This window comes from Halichoeres trimaculatus, unplaced genomic scaffold (assembly GCF_033239565.1).
Source record: "Halichoeres trimaculatus isolate MK-OKI-2021-1 unplaced genomic scaffold, fHalTri1.1 fHalTri1_scaffold_20, whole genome shotgun sequence".
In the NCBI taxonomy this organism is placed as follows: domain Eukaryota; kingdom Metazoa; phylum Chordata; class Actinopteri; order Labriformes; family Labridae; genus Halichoeres; species Halichoeres trimaculatus.
The window spans coordinates 26142398-26168966 of NW_027437198.1; the positions used below are offsets into that span (position 1 = coordinate 26142398).

The 26569-nt window shown below is 40.0% G+C and overlaps 1 protein-coding gene across 2 annotated transcripts in view; it reads right to left on the reverse strand.

Moving 5' to 3' along the window:
• Positions 1-4976: 4976 nt before the first annotated feature.
• ccdc43 (coiled-coil domain containing 43) overlaps positions 4977-26569 on the reverse strand; it is an 88559-nt gene continuing 66966 nt past the window's right edge. Inside the window, exons 1-6 of one of the 2 annotated variants that reach the window (XM_074695861.1) lie at positions 9800-9876; positions 9474-9695; positions 7774-7864; positions 7067-7202; positions 5672-5727; positions 4977-5565 (exon numbers count right to left, since the gene is read on the reverse strand). In XM_074695861.1, the coding sequence (XP_074551962.1) occupies positions 5378-5565; positions 5672-5727; positions 7067-7202; positions 7774-7864; positions 9474-9695; positions 9800-9868 (762 nt within the window). In that variant the 5' untranslated portion in view covers positions 9869-9876 and the 3' untranslated portion in view covers positions 4977-5377. Of the gene's footprint in view, positions 5566-5671; positions 5728-7066; positions 7203-7773; positions 7865-9473; positions 9696-9799; positions 9877-26569 lie in introns of those variants that run through there. The other variant, XM_074695862.1, reaches the window with a different exon arrangement.

Sequence of the window (26569 nt, forward strand, 5' to 3'; positions counted from 1 at the left end):
AAAGCTACAGATAGTCCTGGCTGTGATGGGGAGACTGGTCTACAGAGACTCGTATCAAGCATCGTGGAAGAAGCAGAATCACAGGACAGCTTCTTCACTGACAGGTATGTCAGATTTTCAGGTCTGTCTGTTGTAGGTGGATCTTACAGTTTGATAATGAATCAAAAAATAAATTAAACCCTCTGAATTCTCCCTTTAGGAGCAGATCTTGTAATCCCCTCTGGTTCCAAACGACAGAAGATCTGCCAAAATACTCTCAACCAGAGATAAAAACAAAACAGAACCATATCCTTCCTCAAAACCATGTATTCCCCGAAGCTTTCGGTAAAACACGAGAGCAGCCTGTCAGCAGAGATTTTGAGGAGTTTTTCCAGCAGACCAACGGCACCGCTGTTAATCAGCAATGGCTTTTTAATTTACCCAAAGGGGACAGAGACAGTAACGCTCAAAATGCCCAGAAGCTGCCGTTGGGTCGGCCTAACAGCAGAGGCAGCTACATTCCTCAGAGGCAGCAAGGCAGGCCTGATAACACGTCACCTTACAAAGACGGAGTGAATGGTCAGCCTGTGAATCATTTCCCTGATCTCAGTGATGTCTTAGGCTCTGAAAGGGAAATGAGAGGCCCGTGTTTTAATCCTTTCTTCAGCCAGAGCGATGCACAGCTCATTGGTATCGAACAGTACACTCCCCAAGAGTTGAACCAGCAGGTCAGCAGCTTGCAGTCATTCATGGCTGGTGAAAACAACACCCTGAGTCAAGCAGACTTTCCAAACATGCACAGGCAGACTGTAGCTATGCACCATGATGAAACCATGGCTGAACAATGCAAAATCATCGCCTCTGCAATGCTATCAGAAGTGGGTCGAACGCTTGGGACTGAGCTGATGGAGCGAAACGGGGGCGAAAACAACCAAACAGTTAATTATCATGCCTTTCTAGATCAACCTGCATTCAGCCCTCAAAACTCCAACTACTTTGAGCAGCCAAAAGCAATCTTAGCATCTTTAAACTGCTCCAACCAGTACCAAAGCAAAGCAACCATGCAACAAAGAAACATGGAGCAGTTTCCAAAGCAGCACGTTCAGGAAGCCAAAGCACAGAGCAGGATCAGGGCACCTCTGCAGGACGACAAGAGGAGGATGCTCCTGCCCGGTTTTCCAGGAGAAGGTGTCCATGCAAGACCCCAAACCAACACTGACATGCTGAGAGGAGAAGAGAAACGGGGTTTCCCTCAAAACCTGTATTTTGAGCCCCTTGAGAACATGCAGTTTAAGAGAGGGGATGAAGAAAACATGATTCACGCAGCGAATGCACAGAAGCTCCTTCCTCACGCGTGGCCTCTAAATGACTCAAGAAGGACGCCTAACTTTACCTTTAACTCCTCCAACGTGAGCACAAGACCCACAAGGCCGTATGGGAGAGCTGCCTCAGGCGTGGACATGGGGGACATGAGGTCAGCTGTTGAGTCTGCAGCTTTTAACTTCTATGACAGGGGTGTGATGACCCGCCGAGGAGAAAGCAACTATCATGGCAGTGCTCCCGCCATGCCCACTTCAGTGATGATGAATCAAGGATACGCTGTGTTCCAGCTCAACTTCTGCTTTGACGAGTGCAACCTGCAGTGGAGATGTTTGGAGGCGGAGAGAGAAAAGGTACACCAAGACTTCTGTCTTACAGCGCTTTGCTAATAACACTCACATTTTAACAGCATCAGCTGTGTGTAGATTGCTTCAGTTTCAACTATCTGTTCAGACATCAAACTACTTCCTTATTGAGCTGCCAGCTTTCACATGCCTGGATATTTGATGATAACTTTTTCTCCTTTTGTCGTTTCCAGACGCAGGCCATCCTTTCTCTGACATTCCCCGGTAAAAAGAGTGCTCCAGTGACCAACACTAACATCTCCCAGACTCCACCACACCCTTCAAGAGTCGACTGCCTCATTGTTAAACACACCAGAGAACATGCCAGGGTGAGTGTGCTGACAAGTCATTGCTTCCATACTGCCATCTACAGGTGGAGTTTGTAGCTGATCTTAAAAAGGAAAGAGTTCATCCTTTGAGAGTGATTCTATAATTAGAGGGGGATTTTAAGTCCATAGGGATAACTTATCAATTTTACTGAATATTCATTTTTTGATCAGCATTTTTTAAATCAAAATAATCACTTAAAATTTATTCAAATAATCATTTGAGATAAAATAATTCACTTTGTGTGTTTGAGAAATCTGCATCAACTGTGTTACCTGTTGAAAAAAAAAAACCCTATAAATCAGCAATGGTTTGCTCCAAAGTCACATGACCCCAATCAGCTGAGGTCCCATCCTTTTTGGTGTGAACCTTGAAGAAAGTGTGTCATGTTTCAGCTCCTCCTCATCAATATTTCATCAGAATGATTGTCTGTACATGGGGCGCATTAACTGTTCATCAACTGTGTTACCAACATTTTCTGCTCTTCTTACTATAGATGTTAGAAAGACCAAACTGTGAAGAAAAGGAGCAGAAATATGAGCTGATGGAGGTCAGGTGGTGCCATGTTTGTTATCTAGAGCAGTGGTCTGCAACCTTTACTTTTATAGGAGACATTTTGCCTCAGCTCACCTGGATTAAAGTCATTCAGGAGCCACGAAATCTACTTTATCTACACAATAAAGGCTTTAAAGTGAATAAAATTCAAGGCAAAGTTAAAATGTAGTGGATAACTATCAATAAAAGAATCTTTTCTAAATGTCCAAAAATATACAAAAAATTATTTCAAAAATTAAAAAAAAAAAAAAATGTAAAAAAACTTTCAAAAATTAGAAAAAAAAATGAAACAACAAATAATGCAAAAATAAAAATTTATTTATTTCAAAAATGTGCAAAATTATTCAAGAAAAATTAAGAATTTGCTAAAATTTCAAAAACAATTTGAGTCTCCAAAGGGCAAAAAATTCAAGATTTTTTATAATTTAGAAAAATTGTCAATTTAAATTTTTTTTTTTCGTGATCTTAAAATATTAACAAAATAAATAAATAAATAAATAATGTCTGCAGTTATTACAAGGGCCAAAAAATGGAGGAAATGTTGACTGTGTTAGCATCACTAAATCTAGAGTTGTAGAGACAGGTTTCTCTCTCTCTGGGATTTTTGAGCCATAATTCGTTTACATTTTGTGTAAATTGTGATAAAAATGACGAGAGACATTTCAAGGGACTGTAGTCTGACATAGAAATGTTGAATTACTCTAAATTCAGTATAATATGGGTTTATGGTGGAAAATAGTCACGACTTTTGTCTGTAACACAGTCGACAAAATGATGCTCCAAATTTACTTTGCAAACTAATTAAATATGAAACAAAAAAACACCTTTTTTTTCCATTTTTGTGTAACGTAAATGTTTTTTTATTTTTCATAGAGTAGCTGATGTGAAGTGTGATGTGAAAGATTGTAACATTAATTCTTTGCAGGTAGCGAGCCTTCTGGATCGAATGGAGAGCCTGGGCAACTTTTCTCTCCGTACAGACATCCGCACAGCTCTGATCAGGCACAATATCGCTATCTGCTTCACCCACACCAGACGCAAAGAGGAGATAGCCAACATGTCCAAACACCAGTGCCAAAGCTCCCATTTCACCAAGGACAGAGGTAAAACACAGAGGTAGGCACACGCTGTCTCTCTGACTCTGCTGGCACTGACACGCTCCTGTTCCTCCTGTTCCCCTTGTTTCAGACACCCTGCTGATGGCTTTTGCTCTCAAAGACCTCGCTGCCACCACAAGGAAACTCCGCACGGCCCTGTGGTGCGCCCTCCAGAGGACTCTCCCCAAACCTGGCAGGAGGCAGGAGCCGGAGCAGCATGCTGCCAGGAGGAGCCCCTCTCCTTTTGGGGGTTACTCCTTTTTCTGCCTGGAGAGGCAGGAAGTGTGAGCTGCAGATCTGATGCTTTACACACGTGTGTCAAACAGATGATCTTTCTGTATCACCTACCTGAAACGTTTTACCTGCAGCTCTGCGATCACTGCAGAATACTTAACACGCCCCTCGAAGCTTAATGACGGCTGCACTCAGAAACTCTCACTGTAATTTGTTTTATCTGCATGAAATAACTTATCCAGCTGTCTCTTAACTTAATCTCATACAATTAGTGTTTGTTCTAAAAAACCCTGAGTTTAACAATCGTTGTATTTAAGAAAACTATTTATGAAGATGCATTCTTCTTGTTTAATGTTTGAGTAGTCAAAGGTAATTATAAAAACAGCAGCTGATTCAAGAACAACTTAAAAACAACACGCCTGTGTCTCTAAACGTTCCAGTTTCCTTCTGTGGGTTCAGTTTTTCTTATCTAACATAATACGCTGTGAAACAAATCTTATTATGTGAAATTTAGCCTTTTATTTCATACTCTGCTGATTCTAATACCTAAATTATCACAAGTTCAGTGTTTTAAATTGAAACGGTCTCTGAAGACTTGCTCTGAATTGGGATCGAATATGAGATAAATTATAAAACGGTTCTGGAAAGTTCATTTACTTCTGATGTGTGTATTTCTCATGTGTTTATGAGTTGATGGCTTCTGTTTTATCCACAAGTTTGCATCAGTTTGAGCTTTAAGCCGAGCATTTTAATTTTAAATTATTAACACCTACCACCTGATTATTTTAGCGCTGGAGTTACAGTTTGATTTGTATCAGTGGGACAGTTTGTCGCCAAGAGGCCAAAGCTTTAACCCATCACTTCTGCCTTCACGTTGAACAAATGAACTGCTGATTCCCTCATTGTAAAGTTCATGTTGTGTTCTCGATACTTGTTCTGTGACAGAAAAAGTGGAAATAAAGCGATCCAAGTTGCTGAAAATGTTTCTTTATTGGTTTAAAAAGATGATGAATCTCACCATAAACAGTCAAATTAGAGTTTATGTAGTTTGAGGTATAATTCAGGTTCAACTTCTTTGTTCTCTCAGTCAGATCTTTTTTTTTTTTTTCCAACAAAACAAAACAAAACAAAACAAAAAATAAAGGATGAACTCCTGACGTGATTTTTATAACCTCTCAACCTTCAGTTTTTGTTTCAGCTGTGAATAAAATTTGATTTGTTAACTGCGGTCGAAGCATGTTCACACTTCCTGACAAAAACATTTCAATCAATATGACTGACTTTACAGTCTTACCAAAATCTTAAATCATCTGCTCATGCAAGTGTCACAGAAAGATCAGAATTCAGAGCCTGCACTAGAAACTAGAGCATCATATTTTCAGGTTTTATAAGAAGAGGTTTCAGCAGGAAACTGATAAAAAGGGTCAGACGATGATGAGCGAGTGAGGATAGGATGAAGAGAGGTTCGGCTGTTGATCTTTTTTGTTTTTCGTCACGTACGAAGTGTCCTTTCTCTTGCTTTTATCTCTTGCGTTCACCTTTCTGTGTGCGCTTCTTCTCCTTCTCTTTCCTGTCCTGTTTGGCCAGTTTGTCCTTCTCTCTCTGCATCTTGTCCATCTCTTTCTTCTTCTGAGCGTCTTCTCGAGCCTGATCCCGCTTCTGCTTCTGTCTGTTCAGCACCTCCTCCACGTTGGTGTTTTTAAAGAGCGCTGACACACGAGTAAAGGACAAGTGAAAGTACTGCGCTCTGCTTAAATACAACATGACAGATAGTTTGAAACAGCTTTCAGCACTAAACGACTCAGGAAAGGATACATTTCTCATTTGTAGGAAAGTTATTTCCACTCGTTGGCTCTTCCTCTTCAGCTTCAGTGTCTTAGTCAAGGACAGAACAGACATCTTTATACGGAAGCGTATTGCATTCACTTGAAGAAAAAAAAAACTCAGGTTTTTCAGAGTAATTTATTCTTCGGTTTGTTTTTTTGTGAAAATTAATTTAGTTTTTCTGATTAATATTTCTTATTGGTTTGTTTTTTGTTATAACTATTATATTGGTTTATTTTTGTTATAATTATTTCTATTTTATGAGTAATTTTTTTGTGAAAATTAATTTCGTTTTTCTGATTAATATTTTTTTGTTGATTTGTTTTTTTGTTAAAATTATTTCTGTTTTTATGCGTACTTTTTTTCTGTTTTCAGATTACTTTTTGCTGTTTTTCGGAGTATTTTTTTCCGGAAGTATTGAGCTACTTAGAAATCCCGTGAGAACCTCCAACCTGCAGACGACTCCCGTGGATGTGTGGTGGCTCCTGTGTCCCGCACAGATCAGAGATCCTGTTCGGCACAAATATGCCTTATCCTTAACTTTCTACCGGCTTTCCAATGTAGAAGCAATGCATTTTTTTAATGCCACATCTTCTTCTATTCCTTAAGTATTATATTGAACAATAGGCTTATACAAAATATAAGGATAGAGTCGAAAACATAACAAGGGTTTCATACCCTGTGTGTGGCTAATACCTTACCTTTATTGACCCGGTACGGACCGGTAGAAAGTTAAGGATAAGGCATATATGTGCCGAACAGGATCTCTGATCCGTGCGGGACACAGGAGCCACCACACATCCACGAGAGTCGTCTGCAGGTTGGAGGTTCTCACGGGATTTCGAAGTATCTCGATACTTCAGGAAAAATTACTCCCAAAAACAGGAAAAAAGTAATCTGAAAACAAAACAAAAACAATCACTCATAAAAACAGAAATAATTATAACAAAAACAAAGCAATAAAAAAATATTAATCAGAAAAATAAAATTAATTACCACAAAAAATTACTCATAAAAACAGAAATAATTATAACAAAAATAAACCAATAAAGAATATTAATCGGAAAAACAAAATTAATTACCACAAAAAAATTACTCATAAAAACAGAAATAATTATAACAAAAAACAAACCAATACAATAATTATAACAAAAAAAATCTATATATATATATATATATTAATCAGAAAAACAAAATTAATTACCACAAAAAAACAAACTAAAAGATAAATTACTCTGAAAAACCTGAGTTTTTTTTTCTTCAAGTGAATGCAATACGCTTCTGTATCTTTAGGATTTTTCTGAATATAAAGATCATTACAACAACAACAACCTGCCTGTTCAGAGACAAACTCAGTGACAGGAAACGCTGCTAAATGAAGGATATTCCTCTTCGTCTGTGACGTTAGCGTATTGAGCGAGGAGAGCTTCTTTCCTCTTCTTGGACTCCTCGGACACCTCTTTGTGTTTCACCACAATCTGAGCCTGTTTTTCGATCATGCTGGCGATGGCCTGAACCTCAGCTGCAGAAACAGAAAAACAGAAGAAATCCAAACAGTGATAAAAATAGTTTTTCTTATGTCAACTCGCTGTAGGAGAACAAACTTCCCTCCCTCCTTATGAATATACGTTAACAGAAGGATTCACACGGATTCCCGTCTGAGCTCGAGGATCCAGACTGTCTACACATCCTTATGGTTATGTACACAGTAAACAGCCTCACAAACTTTCCTGTGGAAACACTGACAAAACACCAGGAGGAAACTTGAACAGATCACAAAAAGTTTTTGCGGTTAGGAAAGCTCCATATGAGGAGAAGATGTTGATTTCTGAAGTAAGCAGAAAAATCTTGCACTCTGCCCCAAACTTAGAGCAAACATCTCAAAACTCAAAGATCCAGACTCTCTGTTTACCTGGTGCTGACAGCGACTCCGGAGCAAGCTGTCTTTGCTATTTAATCAGGATTTAAATGAGTTGATGAGCCGGCTGACTCTCTGTCAGCTTCACTGTTGTTTATGTTTCTCTCATTTTCTCCTCAGAGATGCATCTATTGTTCGTGTCAGTAAAATAAGTGACTCAACGAAAAAGAAATACCGTCTGCATCTTTTTTGGCTGCCAGTTGGGTGCAGTGCTCCGTCCACCGTTTGATGATCTGTCTGCAGGTGTCTGCCACCGTGTCTTCATCCTGCACACATGTGACAATAACAGGGAAGAAATAAATCAGTTTTTTTCCATATGAACTTTGTTTTTTTTAAAGATTCAAATAAAAATTCTGTTAACACTCATTCATCAACAGCAGTACTCTGTGAGCCCAGAGGAAAACACAACACTACAGGAAATGAGATCTGAAGTCAACACCAACTCCCAATGACTGAAATTAGAGCCAAATAATGACAAATATTACCATCAGTGGAAGCTGGAAACTTAATCCATCCACAAATTAGAATGTTATTACTGATTAAAAAGAGAATTTAAATTGGCAGATTATTGAACAGTAATTAAAGAGCCCTTAAAGAGACAGACACTCACGAAACACAGACTGTCTGATCATAAACTGGCTGTTAAAACTGGTCGGTACAGAAAATAAGATCCATTTCCTCATCACTTATTCAACTTAAACAAATATTAGAGACAGGTTTTTCCCCAAATTTAAAAATTTAGCTTGACTGTTCAGCTGTCAGCCCAATGTGTGAGGGCTGGTAACAGAGTTAGACAGGCTGCTGTAAAAAAACAGTTAAAAATCTGTTATTAGGTACCAAAAAAAAACAATATCCATGTAAATATAGATCATTGTTAATTCATTTTTTGTTTTAATTTTATTTTTTAGTTTATTTTTGACTGATATTAATACTTTTTTTGTTTTTAATATGTGTTTGCTTGTTGAAAAGTTTTCTTAATCCACTTTTTGTGCACTGCACTGCAAAAAACTGAAATCTTATCAAGTGTTTATGTCTTATTTTACAAAAAAGTTGTCTAATTAGACTTGATATAAGCCATTCACCTTAACAGTCTAGAATAATGTCTTAATTTAAGATGTTAAAAGATAAAAATGAGGTCTGAATAGTTGTAACAAGTAAATAAAAAATCTGCCTATGGAACACGAAAAATTAGCTAAAAAAATAGCTTGAAACTGGTATAATGTCTTAATACAAGAAACCTTTCTTGTTCCTTTGGTAAATCTCATTTTTGTGGCTTAAAATAATTTAAAACGAAACATTTTTCTTGACTGGTCAGGTGAATGTGGCTCAAATTTAGTATTTTTTTTGCAGTGTGGCTTTGGCAACTTTTTTTTTAATAACTTTCATGCCAATAAAGCTTATTTTGAATTTAAATATAGGGTTAGGTGATTTCATGACCAGTCCAAGAACAACAACACGCCCATCTGATTAGTTTACAACAGGAGACTCATAAACAGTATGCCAATTGTAAAAACATACAAATGTCTTTAAGAGTTATACTTGTTTTTCGTAGCCGATTTAATCAAGAAGCAAATAGTTGTATTCTCGTTTAATTTCAAATCGTTCAGTTCCCTCTGGAGCAGATCAGATCACATCCAGGTGAAAGTCATAAATAATTAAAAGGGATTTGGTCTGATGAGTGACAGCAGCGCTGCTCTCTGCCTCTGGAGTCTGGACACAAGCTGTTGCTGAATTTAACATCGTTGAGCTACAATTATGACAGCTGAGACTACACCCTGCCAGACCAGACCAGGACCAGACTGACAGCAACACAGGGTTTAAAAAAAAAGAGGAGCCCTCAGTAACAGAGCGAGCCATGCCGCCTCAGATATTCACCAGAAATGCGGATAAAATCCCCTGAAGCGCGTCTTCTTTCTCCTCATCGCTCTCCTCTTCCTGTAGCACTCCTAAAATATACGCCCCGTACACCTCTCGGTCCACTTCTAGGGCGTCCAGTCGATCATTTAACCAGGTTTCAAACTCCCCGGTGTCCGCTGCGGGCGCAGCCATCTTGGCCCTTCGGGGTCCTTCGGTTGTGAGCGGCTGTCCTTCCTGTGCCTGTGGAAAAAGAGGCGCGTGCGTTTGAGTGGGCGAGTTTCCCAATGTAAAGGTGAAGTGTCCATCCAGGTAAGGCTAATAAATCACGATAACATCTTTACCACCTTATTAAAAAAGTAAATACAGTCACTGAACTTCCCCATTGAGGTTTTACGATAGAAATTACGTTTCATGCAAATTTACTTTTCCCGAATTGCTCCTAATTGCTCCTAATTGCTACATGACGCATTAAATATCAACCCTAGCCTAAGCTATCAAGGCTAAGGTTGATATCCCTCTTCATGACAGGCTGCAGTTTTAAAGTATTAATGCCTTAAATTGTGAACAGTATGCAATGCAGTGAGCAATACCTTATAGGTTATTTGTCCACATCACTGATAGGAAACAAATTAAGTTACAACAATTTGATTGAAAAAGCAAAATACTATTTTATTGTTGTTTGAGTGACTGAACGTTAAATACAAACATACACTCAATTTGAAAACATAAAGTGCATCAAGTCACTTAAAATTCAGTGACATTAAAATAGTATCCCAAAATTTATTGTGTGAAAGACATGGTCAGTTGGTGTAACTTGAGGAAAATGGAAAACACATTATATATTTCCAGTTTTGACAAGCCTAGATGTATGAATTAGACTCAAGTCCCTCATATTTAAGTGTTAGAAGCTGTTTTGCTTACCCGCTGAAACTCTTTGGATGTGACAACTTAACTTTTTACATATGAGAAAATGGAACTTTAACGTTTCATAAATTCTCAATCAGTGCCATTCAGTTACCTGCAGTTACCACCTGTTACATGTCAAAGCAGCATCACTTTAAAACATCATATAAAAGACAAACAAGTTAGTGAGATGGCTGTGAGGGTCTTGTAGTCTGGCTTACTGAGACAAACAGCCAGTCAGAGACAGTCAGTAGGGTAGCTGACAATAAGATGACTCCTGTTCTTTGATTTGTCTGCATGTGACTGTGTGTCTATCAAATTAATATGCTGATTAATTAAATAATAAGGAATGTGTTCTTGCCATTACTGCTTTAAATGTCCCTTTTGTAGTAGTTCAAAGGTTTATCTTTTCAATTTTTTCTCAAAAGCTCTGCTTTAAAATGACAGACTAGCTGACGCACATTATGTATAATACAGTTTTATACTAACACCATAAACTGGGATTTAATATCTATACAATTATAGTTTTTCATAGTTCTTAAAGTAGAGAAGGAAGTTAGATAAGATAAATGGTGACAATTTTTCTATTATTTTTCAAGATCTACCTGGGAAGCTTCAAAGATCGACCAGTCGATCGCGATCGACTGTTTGGCGACCTCTGGTGTAAATGTTTTTCATAAAAAAAACGTGATATTGTGTAAAAAAAGTTAAAATTATTATGATTTTATCAGTCTACTACACTGTAAAAATGAAACTTAAAGTGGTTTTAAACCAACTGACCCAAAAATACAGCCTATGGGTGGAGTAGATCTTCAGCACCATCTACCATACTGGAGATGAAGAAGTGATAATTACTTCCAACTCTTCCAAAATGTTAATTTTTATTTTCACTTTAAATATTGATACTCAGAGTTGAAATATTGATATTGTATCAGAGATAAATTGCTGTATCGATATTTTTTCACACCTCTTACATACTACAGGTTATTTATGTATGAGCTTAATTTGTGTGATTGTTTACACTTGTGCAATGACTTAAATGCAGTAGTTCATTGTGGTGTATCTTCATCAATATCCAACTTTTTTACTTGTTTTTCCGCTGTCATTAACTCATCTTGTAATCTTCACTATTCCTTTTTAATTATACAGAGTTTCCACTTCGACATTTTGTATTTTCAAAATAGACACTAGGTCTTGTGTTTTTTTATTTTATTTTCTAATCTTATTCTTTATTCACTTACTGACAGTTTGCATTTTTGTAATTTACCTTCACTAATTTTCTTTTTTTTTTTACTGTGGCGACAAAATTTCCCTCAGAATTATAAAATTGGATCGTATCTTATCTTATTATATCGGATATTATATTATCTCATCTTGTCTTTTAAAGAAATGAATGTAGACCTGAACTAGAACCTGTTTTGGACCATTTCTGATTTAAGCCTCTTTAAAATTCTGCGGACTTATCAGGTGTTTTTGTCTTATTCTAAGTAAAAATGGTCTTATCACACTTGATATAAGCCACATTCAACTTATTGGTCCAGAAAAATGTCTTGTTTTAAGTTATTTAAAGTCAGAATGAAGTGAGTTGATTCAAACAACCAGAAAAAATCAGCAATACAGACCTCATTTTGTCTTTAAATAACTAGAAATAAGTCATTTTTCTGGTGAATGTTGCTCAGATTAAGTCTTAAAAGACATTTTCTACTAAAAATAAGACAAAACACTTGATAATATTTCAGTTTTACAGTGTATATTTTGTTTCTCCCAGTCCCCTTGGATTTGACGGTCACCTTCGGTCACCTTCCCGATGCTGAGAATAGCGCTTTTCTTGTCAATCTGAGAAGTTTGTGAACTGCACCTTTAGGCCTAACACCTGTTTGTGAGCAGCACGGGTCTTGTCATCTGGCCATTTGATGAAAATAGCTGTGATAACTTTGTCATTCTCTTATCCTGGCCTGTTGAAACAGTTTCAGCTGCCAAAAATTTCAGTCGGCGCTAAGCTAAATGCTCGGGCATTGGCAGCCGAGCCAGTCCCCTGGGAAATTGCCACAAATCTGAAAGTTTTGATTGAAAATTAATGTTCAATGGTATCACAGTTTACAGAAGTACTTGTGCACTCACTGGAAGGCTTTGGGCGCGAGGCACGAGTGCTCTAATTAAAATGCTGATTTCATGATTATGAGTCAGAGCCCACTTTTTGGATTCAGTGGGTAGCTGGCAGAGAAATGTCGCTGGCTGAGCGCGATCATATTAAAAACATGTGAAAATAAAGTATAAATTTCAGCACATCAGGAACAGAAAGAGCTCTTCCACAGTTTTTTGTAACCAGGGTACAGAGGATCAGAGAGAAGGAGATAAAGTAGTTGAGGAAGCATTGTTGTAATATCAACTTCTGCCTCTCCGAGGACTCTGTGTGCAAACGAAGGCGCGGATTAAATACAGATGTGCCTCCATCAAAAGCAGCTCAAGCGAGTGTTTGATTCCCCGTTTGGCCTCTGGGTGGAGGTAGAGGACACACATTCACATGCTCCTCTCTGAGGTGGAGTCAGGAGATACAGCTGAGTCTTGGATTTAGCTGCCTGACAGTCGTTTGGAGCTTATTTAGTGTGTGATTCATAGCAAATCGCTCCATGCATGTGCATCAGACTCCATTTGTTAAAGTGTAGTTGTAAGCAGAGCCGCGGAGCAAAGAAATGTCCCGCCAGCTGTTTGTTCGTCCTCTTTCATTTGACACGGGGACAGCAGACAACACCTCCCAGCTGTTGGAATATATTAGACGATGTTTCCATGTGAATGGCTTGATCCTGCTTCCAGAAAGCACTTTGAGCATGGTGTGTGTGTGTGTGTGTGTGTATGTGTGTGTAAAGGGGGTTATTGGTTGCACATCTCATTCACCCAACACCCTGTTTACCCCGAGTACACGTGTGCAAACACACACGCCTTCCCCTCCTCACTGCTCCCACATAATGGCTTCACACGTCGCTGGCCTTGCAGTAATGAAGTGTGAAGCTTCTGTGACACCGCGGGAAGCTACCGTGCAGAACTGTACTCTCTATTTTAGTGCACCACCTTCAGCTCCTTGCAGCTCGTCTCCAGCTCCGTTTGTTTGTTCTGCGGCTGAGATTCAAACTTTTATTAAACATCCTCAGAGTTTGAAAGCACAGTCATCTGGTGACGCAGCGGTTACCTCCTGGTGACGGGTTTAAAACAGGACAGATTCAAGTGCAATCATGTTAACTTTTTACAGTAACAGGTGATCTAATTAATTAATATTTCAAATGTTATCGTCTTTAACAAAGAGCTGATGCTAAAGTCAACTTTTCAGTAACAGATATCACACAGCTACCTGTGAGCGTCTGTGTAACCTCAGTCAGAGACGATCTCATGCAGCGTCTTTGGACATTTTTCCAGGTTTGAATGTGAGGCACAAGAAGCCGACTTGAAAAAATATTAGATGGGGTTACGTCTACCAGAGTACTAAACGAGAGTCGCAGAAGTTTGTCTTTGTTTACAACACATTTAGATATCTGTCCCAGAGATTTTTCCTGACTTTGAACCGATTCTTCTCCTCTGCTGAGAGTAGACGCAACTTCATGCCATGAATCATTTGACACTCGGTTATCACGGTCATCTCTTTGTGAGGAGTCTTAGGGTGTATTCACACCCGTGGCTTGTTTCCTTTGTTACAATTCAGGGGCAAAAATTATACAATTGTAGCGGTTGTCACAAGGCAAAAGTTTGTTGCTCTCCAAAGTTGTAAACAAACACCAGGTGCAGTTATTTTTTCTCTCATTGGTCAGAAATGGTACCCGGAAGGTGGGGAGTTTCCTTGTCTTCATGGAGCATCAACAACGTGTGTGGCTAATTAGCATTACAGCATTTATGGCGCATGTACCAGTGTGTGCTAAATGATCAACATATGTCGTTTTTAAGAGCCCCGACTGCATTAAGGACTCATTTTCCTCAGTTCTTTGGTCTTCTCTTCTTCTGCTGCTGTGGTTGATTCTTCTACTCCTTCTTCTTCTACTGTTTTGACTACTACTGCTCCCATCACTACTAGAAGTTGAACGATATGGGTTTTTTGGGGGCCGATGCCGATGCTTTCCAAATTTGGGCAGCCGATGCCGATATGCATAGCTGATTTTTCCAATTTGATATTCAGGCCGATTGTTGAATAAATATATATTTATCACATTTTTGTGAAACGCAGCAATTTCTAAGCAACTAAAAGAAATCTATTACAACAAGTCGTGTCCAGTCCTCTGAACATTTATTCAGCTTTCAAAACAATTAAATATTTTGTCTGAGTAAACACACAATGTAACAAGCAGTAGTAAACATTCACACTCTTCTTAAAATGTCAAAAAAGAAATTTAAACTTATTAATATAATTTGAACAAAAGTATGTAATGTGTCCAAGTGGTTCCACAAGTTTGAGGTGCTCATCTTTTTTGTGCCTGATAAAAAATTGTGTCATTTTATACAACGGATCAAAAATCGGCTTTTTAAAAGAAAATACGGCCGATGGCCGATAGAGACAAATGTCCAAATATCGGCCGGCCGATATATCGGCCGGCCGATATTAGTCTACCTCTAATCACTACAGTGTGGGCCACAGTTATGAGTCAGTTGTGTCGGTTGTTAGGGCATTTGTGTTCTTACAGGACTCCACCACTCCACTGTGAATCCACCCTTAAGCCCACTTGGTACACACTTTGGTACGGGTTGGATCGGCTAAGCTTGATCCTGTTTGTGTTTCCACAGCCAACCCTGCCCCCTTGTGGTAGGAGGTGTGTGAGCTGGATGTTGATAGCTGCATCAGTAACATAATTCTGTGACACCATAGCAGTGCAACACAGTGTACCCCGCTTATAAATCCAACAAAGAAGAAAAATGTGACACAGTAAACAAAGAGCAACGATGGAAGACATCCAGCAATTCGTCCTCTTTGTGATTGGCATGTGTCTCTTTGTTACAAAGAACAATCAAGCTTTGTTTTGGTCTGCAGTGTTCTAACTCCACCTTCCGAGATGGGATCGGTTTCATCTGGCACCCCTATGGAAGGGTCCCAAAAAGTGGGACGGTTTGTCTCGGTTATTTGGGGATCTGTCCCGGGATTAGTCAATGCGTGCTGAGACGAACCGAAGCTGAAGTGCTTGTGGATGCCTGCATTTTTGTACTTTGACCACTAGGAGATCCTGTTCTTCTAGCGTCTGGTCCACACATCTCCGTACGGTAGGTTAGAAATTTTCAAGTGTATGGCGCAGAAATTTTCCACATGAAAAGGTGCAAAAATGATATCATTTGTCTGCACGAAGCCTTCAGCCTTGAATCGTAAGTGTTGTATCAGAAGAAGAACAGGAGCTGCAGATTCAATATGACTGAGTGCCAAGTGGTCTGTGTGGTTAAAACCGGCGTTTTCAGGATAGAAGTAAATAGACGCCACTTCAATATCATAGATAAAATAAGCCAAAACAAACATGAACATTTTGTCCCAGAGCAAAACCTGCTCAAAAACTGACTTCTTTAGCAAAATTGAAGGTTTTTTTTACGAAGTGACGCAAGAATAACTTTCACTAGTAACTAATTACATTGATGAAGGAGTTATTGAGTTACTAATTCAGTTTTTTTTTTTTTTTTTTTTTTTTTTGGGGGGGGGGGGGGGGGGGGGCAACTAACTTTAACTTATTACTTTATTTTTTTTTTATGAGTAATTTGCTGTAAGTAAGTCAGTAAAGAATTTTGAGACTGTTGCATCCAGCAGAGATCTCAGTCTAATAGCAGCAGGAATCCTGCTCGGTGAAATCAACAGATATTTTTTCACAATCCAAACCTGACATTCAACAAGCTTCCAAAGCTGCCATTTCATTTCTCTTCGTATTATTCTTGGCACTTCACAATTACAAGGTGCATTAATGTTATGTAAGCTAAGTGCCGGCAAAGCGCCCTGTTAACAAAATGTTTTGCAAGTTAGAGTGAAACTGCTCCTCTGACGGCTGCCTGAGTCGTATTTCACCATGAGGGCCGTGGGTCCATGCATAATGCCGTCGCCTCTCTTAGCTCTGCATCGCTTTAGGACGCCTGTCCTATTTATATTGAGGGGCTGTGGATTGATGCGAAATGACGAGGGCCGCGAGGCGACTGAGTGGGTGGGCATCCACATGCTCCGCTCCAAAGGCAGCAGTCTCCTTCTGCACACACACAAATACACACTTGTCTTCATGTCCCAATGCCACCAGCCTCAGAAAAGCCCTACAGCCTCGATGTGCAATGTCCTCTCTATGTCAACATCTCCTCTACCCCAGCGTTAATGTGACAGGATCCAACCAGAGCCCGGACGAGCAGGAAGCACAGGGCGATGAAGAGCAGCATATGTAGCAGGCATGTTTCCTCATCTTCCTCCTCGACCTGCTCCACGCCAAAGGTTTAAAACGCTGCTGAAGCGATCGGACGACGTTTTCTGATTGGACCACCTATACTTTGAGCCGTCAAGTGAACGATTTCCTTGTTGTGCATTAACTCGGAGACGTCTCAGTTAGATCTCTCACATTGTTGGTGATTAGTGTTGAAATCAAATGTGAAAGCCCATCTAATTTAATTGGAAGAACCATTTAGGTCTGATTATCTCTGAGAGCGAATGATAGATGATGTCAGACACGCTGGGTGGTTGAACATCCAATAATCGCTGTGGCTTTATAAATAACTGTTAAGTGATAGGTTTTATTTATTTTACCATCGTTTTTAAGATAATTACTGTTATCAAACAGTGCAGTTTTAATTACGCGTGCTTTAGGGGCAGGGGGTATGAAAAAAAACTTATCTCGATTTTTATTTTTGCAAAATCACAAATTAATCACTTTTTTTTAATCTATAATATTCAGACTACTCTGCTTTTTATGTATCAGTATTAAAAACAATTTACCTTTTTGAAACTAAAAATTAAAATGGAAAAGGATTAAAGACCGTTTAGGTTGAAATTGTTCGACCACTTTTTTTAATTTAGGTAAACAACTTAGCAAACTTGCGGCAAGTAAAATTAAAATCAAACAAAATGTTGACTAATTAACGTTCAGTTTTTAGTTTTAGTCGCAGTCTTTTTTTTTTTTTTTTTTGCTTGAATCAAAATAAAAATCAACTTGAGCACGGCTAGCTTATAAGGCAGGGTATCAGTTTAGTGGCTTCAGCTTGTTTTTTGAGGAAGCACACTCGTGTTTTTTAAATCCAATAAATATTAAAAAAGTACAATAAACAAAACCAAAAATCAAGAAAATCAAGTTTTAAACAACTCTCCTATCAAATAAAAAATTCAGACAATTTTCATTTAAAGCTGAGCAAAATATTTAACTTTCAGGTGTTAAAAAAACATCAACATACCAAATAATGAGAAAAATCAAAACGAAAATGAAACTTAAGTCACTGCTTAGCACTTAAAGTTCAATGTAATACAGAGGAACCACAAAAATCTGAGCAGAATCTGTTTGTTCACTGTAAAAATGAAAATACAGCCGTTGTTTAGTTTCAGCTCACAGATTTTTAGCCATGTTAGGACCACATCTTTTAAAGTCAAACGTTCCTGCTTCAGTCTCATCTTTACAGCGCTGACTTCTTGTGTCATACTTGTTTGTCAACTTGTTTGTTCTGGCTGCGTGGATGACGGTCTGGTCTGCTGCTGGTCTCCTGGGCGTTTTGTTTTGAGTGTTGTCTCTTCTTGTGGTTAAAAAGGTTGGTTGTGTATCCGTCAGGAGTACGAACTTTCTCGTTTCAAACTTTACAAACGACTGTTGTTTGTGTTGTGTCGCTTTGGGAGAACCCAAACCAGTTCCAAACATACGCTGTTAAAAAAATAGACGTCTTCTTGCTCCACTCGAAGTGAGGTTGACACAAAAAGTGCTCCCCCTGGTGGCTGGCTGCAGTGTAGGTCAAAAAATCCATCTACCCAGTCATTCCAGATGGGCTGTGATCAAACTTTAAAAAATTAATACACCTGGTAGAAATGTTTCTCACGTCTGATTGTTGTGGTGATTTGAAGATATTATTTAGCCGCCTTGTATTCAAGTCCTATTTTTTTTAAAGTTTAGTTTTCATTAGTTATTAGAAGTTAGAAACGAGGCTGCGCGTCACGTTCAGAAGTCGACATCAGTATTGTATTATTTCAAATGTGAACGGTACCCATCCAGACTCCTGGTGGGTTAATATGAGCTAAGACTCGTTATCTTGTCTTGATGTTGGGATTTTGCTAATAAAATCTTTTATCAACATTAACAGATCTAGACCTTTGATGCTCTTTGGAAAGTGTGTTGAGATGAGGGATGGGTACCTTTCACTTTTGAAACGATACAGTACCGATGCCCGGTACCTGGCAATCGGTACAGGTACTCAACGGTACCAATTTTTGATACTTTTTTGGTGTTTATGTGGTAAAAATATCAATTTGTTCAATATTAAGACATAAAAAGTTTTTAGCTTCATTCTTCATTGTATAACCTTGCAATGCTGTGTTCATGTCCAACATGGATAATCGCCTACTCTCCCACTCCCTCACAGTCACAAGGATGCATTTAGGTACCTAAACATGGTACCTTTTGGTTTTACGTGAATCGGTTCCTGGTACTTTTGGCATAATTTGGTCGGTACCTATAAAAGTACCTAATTGAGATAAGGTTTGTTATGATTTGGCGCTTTATAAATAAGGATTGATTGATCTGAGATCATCATATCACCCTAAGCATGCTTAACATCAGATCTGTCTCGCTAACATCAGCTCAGAGTAATAATTTAAGAACGGCTCAGGCTTCATCTCTAACTGAACAGTTGAATAAAAGCTGTCGGGAATAATGTTCAACACTTTTCTTCTAAATCTGAAGTGATCAGATTGTTGACCTGTGTCTGAGCTGCATGTTTCTGTCTAATGAGCAGATTTCAGTCATTAAATGAAATGTCTCTCCTCTCTGATTGGAGGATCTGCGCTGAGCTGTTGGTGTTTCACCCTGCGTGGCAGAGCCCACCGACTGCACGCTCCTTCAGAGGAGAGAGGAAGCGTGAGCTGCTGCTAGCGTGGGGAATAATCTGGTTATGTGTAATGAAGGCTCCTATAAGTAGTTATGCGTTTATCAGGTTAAGTGTTCAGGAGCTGGACTTCCCACCTCGCCCTCTCAGGAGGCTCGCCGCGCTCACTCCGCTCATCCAGCTTTTTAGTCTGAATTGCAGGCAATTAAAAGCCCGCCATGCGAGTGTGGAAAAAGGTTATGAATATGGAACACTGACTCAGGAGCGTCCGCAGAGACTCCTCGTCGAGTTCTGAGGGTTTCTGTCTCCAAATCATCGGGAAGCACAAAGACCGTTTGACAGCGTTTCTCTCCGCCCGTCCCTCACGCTCCGCGCGCATGTGACTCCCCAAATGTCGACCCTGAGGTTTTAAAAATGCAAAGCCCGTCCTTTCCAGGTAGTTGAACTTCCCTGACCTCTGGCAGCGAGGAGAAACTTTTTGTCTTGGCTTTGGCGCCCTGCCTGGCTGACCGTGCCAGCTCTCGCCGTGTCTGAGCAGAACAGAGGAGTGACGGGGAGGGGGCTGAGTGGATGTGTCTAGACAGCCAAGTGGATGAGGGCAAATATTTAGCCATGCCACTTGGGGAGGGGATCCAAGCCTCTTCCCCCCACCACGGCACGCCACTTAGCCACAGAATCAGGCCATGTCTCCATCCTGCTCCCCGCGCCGCTCCACGCTCTGTATTCAGGGTCACGGATCTCATTTCTTGGATCATATTTCAAGCTGGCCACAGATGGGGAATTAAATTGAAGAGCGGTCTTGGTATACGGCATAAAGGATGGATTTTGGGGGCTTCTCAGAGAGATGATATGAAAAGAAATCGGATACTGTAGATTTAGCTGTGCTTAGGCTACTTTCAGAGCCCTGAGTGAAGGAATACATGAAACGCTGAGTTGTGTGCTTACTGAAAACAGAGAATCCCCCACAGTCATCACTCATTATCCACAGTGACACATCACTCTCCTGCTCGTTTGAGTGATGTTTGACTGCGCTAGGTGCTTCCAATATTTCCAGTTTCTCAGCTCATACACAATCCATCCCCACGGGAGCTTCCTCTTTCATTTGAATAAGTCCCCAAACTGAAGAATCGCTGTCAGATGACAGCCTAACAAGGCTCCTCAAACCGGGATAAATATCAACTCAAGCGAATCAGCACATGTCGGTTTACGGCGACACCCCGCCTCCGCCGCTCCTCTGAACGGATGGTGACAAAGAGGAAAGTTGGAGCAGGCGGAGATGCTGATGGGCTGAGTCGACCCGGCTCGACTGGTAGCTGTCACTCCGCCGCACATCAGACGGCGTGCCGCGGTCTCACACCACCTGTGTCTATATGATCAGGCTCTCTGGCCTTTACTCCTCTTCTGGCCAATCAGAAGACGGAGTCAGACACTCTCATACACGCAAAACAGCGATCCATCCAAGGTTTCTTTTTTGATCTGTGAGCGGCGATTGATGAGAAAAAGATCAATGAGCGATTACCAATTAACCAATCTGACTTTTCCCGTCAGCTTTTCATTTTGATCTCCTGTTTGGAGCGTGTTCAAAGAGAGGATTTGCCTTGTTTGAGTTTTTGAGCTCAGTTAAATCTTAAATCTTTAAAATCATTTTTGTGTTTCTGTGGATAAAGCAGGTGATGGGGAAATATGATGCAGAGTAGAGGAGTAACTGCAGTTCTCCAAGCGACCACTTGAGGCAGGCTGCAGAGGCAATGAAAACCACGAGTCATGTTTTAATCTGGTTCAAAAATGATTTTTGGTCAGAAAAGCTACTACTGGTTCCTGGTGATACTTTTTGGCACCAATTTTAGATTACATTACACATTTCTGTACAAATCTTGAATCTTATTTTCTAGCTGCAATTTTTTACACCCTTAGCAGTTTTCTTATAAAAACAACAAAAACAAACAAATAATTACCAACTTACCAAGTGATACCCTGCAACTTAAATATTTTTATAACTGTAAATGAACTTTCTTCTGATTTTTTTTTAATCTTTAAAATGTCAAAATAATCCACCTCTATCCAGGGTTGGGACCGCCAAAAAACCCCAAAAGAGAAAAGTGTAAGCACATTTCATTTGCATGCCAACATCTCTTAAGGCTGTAGCAAATGCTAACTTTATCGCTAGTCACTTTTTTCCCCACTAACAAGATGCTAGAGGGGTGGGAGAAAAAAAATGAAAATAAATACATCGTGTTTTTTCTGTCTGGCAATATTAAAATCTGAAATCTTTGTCAGAAAACTTTTTTTTTTCGGAAAAAAGTTACCACTTTTCTCCAGCAGAGGGCGAATTGTTTCTCTCTGACTCATGTGATGTGCATTTTATGGGAAAATATGGCCCCTGATAAAGTCTGTAGACATTTTCATCATCATTTAACTTTTTCACATGGTCTGGTGTTAAAAAAACGAAAAATTACAAAAATTGTACTTATCGAAGAATTGCGGTTTAAATTAAATCGGCGCCCCAAAAGTCGTATTAGACAAGAATAGCATATCGTTCTAACCCTAGTAAATACATTGACAACTGCATGCATTATCAGACCTTGATCATGTGATTCACCCTTTGGGCACCGAAACTTGGCACCAAAAGACAAGGTATGTTCTGATACTTCGTACTACTGAAGCTTTTCAGTTGGTGCCATAAAAGAACCAAAGTTTGGTACCCAGCCCCACTGTTGGTACCAATAATGCTCGCTACGCACCAGGCGCTGGTACCGTGTCATTTCAAGGTGGTCATCTCTACTCAAAAGTAAGGATGGGAATCGAAAACCGGTTCCTGTTGAGAATTGATAAGAAGTGTTTCAATCCATCGATATCGTTAGCCTTTGTGCTTAACGATTCCCTTATCAATTCTTTACACTGTGCCTGAGCCGCCGGGCCTTACCTCGACTAGTCTGCTGCAGCTAGCTTAGCAGTTAGCTAATGTTTCCCAAGAAAACTCTGATTCAGGATTTTCAGCTTGAAGTTTTCCTGAAGAACTGACTTCATAAAGAAATGTACATCACTCTTTCTCAGGAGATTCTTATTCAGTACATTCAACATGGTATAAATCACCTTATTTACTAAAATAACAAAATAGCACAAGCTTGATGCTAACGTATATGGGAAACTGCATTGATATGCTAGCAGTTAGCATACGTCAGTATAACTTCAGCTTCAGGATCTCAGAAACATATCACATCAACTCTTTGTAAAAATACTGAGAATTTCAAATGTCAAAGCTAACAGGCTAATGAAAGGCTCATGGCTGACGGAAAGGTTCCAAACAACTTAAACTATTGCTATAACCACTTTGAGACACTAGATGGCCTACTTCAATTATTAATATATTACATCAACATTACATTGTATGAATTTTTTACCTGTTTCTGTTTAATTACGCCCAGAAATATCCAGACTCAGGGACCAATCACATTTTATTCACTTACAGTATAAACTCAATTAAATGTTGTTGACACAGAAAACCTGTAAAGCTACTTTTTGTACCAAGAAAATTCAGAACAGGAATTGATAAGGGAATGGATAAGGAGTCAGATCAATAAGCAGAATCGATAAGGGTTTAAAAAAATCTTATCAATTCCCATCTCTACCCAAAATAGATGTTTTTAAAGCACCAGTGCTTTCTGTCATCCCTCTGAAGGACATTTTTTACTATCACCAGTGTCATCACATGCAACATCTGATCTCCCACTGAGACTAAACAACATATCCTTCCTCTCCTTCATCTAGAGCGCTGTACTGTCCGTTTTCAGGGTGTGACCCAGCCCTGATGTCATGTGACTGTGAATTCAAACCCGTCATCGGTGTCTCTGTGATGTGAAGCCTCGTCGGGCTCCCCATCTGTCTGCAGTTGTTCTGTTACAGTGTGTCATCGCAGCGTACAGTAGCAGATTACAGCTTATTAGTACGGATACAAGCAGTGACAACATTTATCAGGGAAAACATCTCCTCCTCTCCCTAATTGTTCCCCTCTGGGCCCGCGGTTACGCAGACCCGTATCGACGGCGAGGCAGTCATTAGGACATCACACTCAAGCTGACGAGGAGACAATTTAGGGGACATGTCCACCCTGATTGGTTAATTTGAAGTGAGTAGAATGACACCTCGTCTGCAGCGGGCGGGGTATTTATAGTGCAGGACCCCACCGTGCGTTCTGGATCGCTGATATCTCGAGGGGCCGGGACATGAATAGAGGAGGAGGTGGTGAGGCCAGAGAAGTTTATATGTCAAAGAACAAGAGGGAGTCGCTGATATCTGACAATATCTGTCAATCTCTCCTGGCCTTTGCGGACGAGTGGCGAGGGGCGGAGGTCAGCCGGCCCGTCAGAGCGTCTTTGTGTCTTCCAACAATGGGATCTTGTCTAAAACAGATTCGTCCCTGTCTGTCACATTTTTCACCCGCTGATATTTTGTCAAGTCTGAGTGCACCCAGTGCTGTCCAGCCAGCTCCTGCTCCTCTTATGTGTGTGTGTGTGTGTGTGTGCTGAGATTACCATCTCCAGTGAGGTAGAATCGTCCCCTCTGCTGCCCCCGTTCATGGCGATACCTTCCGCCTGCCAACCTCCACTCCTGGCTGCTAACATCCTCAGGGAGTGACAGATAGAAATCTGAGTCAGGGCTTTCAGCAGCTCAGCAGCCGCTCGCTGTCTGCTCCCAAATGCATGGATACTTTAAAAGGGCTTTGCATCCAAACTGCTCTTCCTCCCTGGCTCGGTTTGCTTTCTCAGTCTCCTACTCGTCTTAACTGTAAGACTGCACACAGCAGAAAGTTCCCCCATCTGCTAGGCCTGGGCAAAAAATCGATTATGTCGCTCAATTTTAGATTGATTTTTTTTTTTGTGGATGATTTAAAAATCCCCTGCTATTGCACACCTCTTGTACCGTAGGAGGCGCTGAAACCGTGTTTGTGCAGCATGATTACAACAGTAACTGTAAGCTAACGAAACAACCGAAACTTGAATGTCATAAAAATGCTCTTGTGCATCTTTGACTCCCAGCATCCAGGGGTGGCGTCATGGGGGGCCCAACAGCCCCAAGCCCACCTCAAATTTTTCTTCCCAAAAAAATTGTTTACCTCCACCAAGGAGGTTATGTTTGTCTGTGAACAACATAACTCAAAAAGTAACAAACTGATCTTAATGAACTTTTAAGAAAATTTTCAAAACAGGATAAGGAAGAAGTGGTTAAATTTTGGCGCTGATCCGGATCACCGTCTGGATCTAGGACTTTCTTAAAGAACCCATTATTGTTGTGAGATAGGGCCGTTTTTCACCATATGTGTATATAACTCCACCATAAATGATGCTTTGCAAAACAAAACAAGACAAGGTCACCATAATTTCTGACAGATGTAAAAGTACGATCCAGATCCTGGAAAAATTCTGGATACTAAGATCCTGAATATGAAATATGTACTGGGTCATCATAACTTTCAACGCTGTCAGGAAACAAGTTATCGGAAAAACCTGCAACTAACACCAAATTGTAGCAGGCAATCTGCTGAAAGGGAGTATAACATTAAAGTCGGACCAAAGTGTTGGTGACAATCACAATATGCTTGGTGGAGGTCTGTGTTCTCTGAGTGATTTTCTATTTTTTTTTAATCAGTTTTAAAGAGGAAGATTATAAAATGTTGTCACTGTCTCTACAAAAAAGAGGTTGATGAGTGGTTAATGTTGCTGCTACTATAGCCTATAATACATGGAAAGTTGAGGTGGCGCAGCCCATTGGTGCATTAGAGCGCCACTCTTTGGCTGATACCATGGAGAGCCATTGCTATCTGTTGCACTAAATGTCTCAGCAAATATTGAAGGATCAAAAAGCAACAAAATCTACTTTAAAACATACATACGTTGCAAAAAACTGAAATTTTATGAAATGATTTTGTCTTATTTTCAGTAGAAAATGACTTTTTAGGCTAAATATGAGCCACATTCGCCTGACCAGTCTAGAAAAATAGAGTAGAATAGAAAATACTTTATCTTTCCCTGAGGGAAAATTCAGAAAGAGTCACAGCAGCAATCAAGAAAACAAAAGTAAGAAAGTGTATAGAAAGTGCAAAAAGCTCCATAAGAAAACAGATGCTGACAGCTTGTCCATCATTGTCCAGTCAGCCAGCCTCCACCTCCACAGGGTCCAGGACTGAGCTTCTTCAGCAGTCTGTTCAGTCTCTGTCTCCTGGATCCTGTCTGCTCACAGCAGGTAAAGTCTCTGTGAATAGCATGATGCTACTCTGCCTTCTTGTATTCCCTCTGTTGCTGGGTTAGCACGGCTAGCTCGTCCATCTTATTGGAGATAGATCTTACGTTCCTGATAGCGATGGATGGAAGGACAGGTCCATGTCGTCACTTCTTAGCTCACACCTGAGAACCAGCATGTCATCCTCACCTCCTTCTCCTCACCTTGTGAGGAAACATCTGGCCTAGCACCAGTTAGCATTGACATGCTACAGCCTGCTAACAGCTGATTTCACATGTAAACAATGCAGCCATGGTTACATGTAGGATCTCCAGACAAACACAGGAGAAAAAATAGTAAAAATATCACTGAAGACAAACCAGTTTGGTGTCCACGACCAACAAATGAGCCATACAAAGGAATGACCCACTCCAAATACAAAGATTACGAAAAAGGGACGAAAAAAATTACAAGGAATGGACAAACGAGATTTACTTAGCACAGCAATTCAGACCTCATTTTGTCTTTAAATAACTTGAAATCAGACATTTTTTCTTGACTGATCAGCTGAATGTGGCTCATATTAAGTATAATAAGACATTTTTTACCTAAATAAAGACAAAAACACATGATAAGATTTGAGCTTTTTGTCTCGTTCACACCTCCACTCTGAGGTTGTATTCTGTAGTTTTCACGCTGAACACGGTGCATGTCTGAAATGTAATCGCTGCAGCTGAGCGAGCTTTGATGTCTGTCAGTGCGATCGGTGAAGCTGCAGAAGCATCTTTCTTCGGCTGCCTCTTGGCGACCAAAGGCCGGGCTGGTGCTTGCAGAAGATAATCAGCCGTTCTCACAGAAACACGATAAAAAAGTGAGCGGATTTACTCCCATCCTGCCTGTCAGGCATCTCGTTGAAGACAGGGGAATTATTTTGGCAGCAGCACTAATGTGGTGATGCTTGTTGTTTCCTAAACTGATTTCCTTAATCC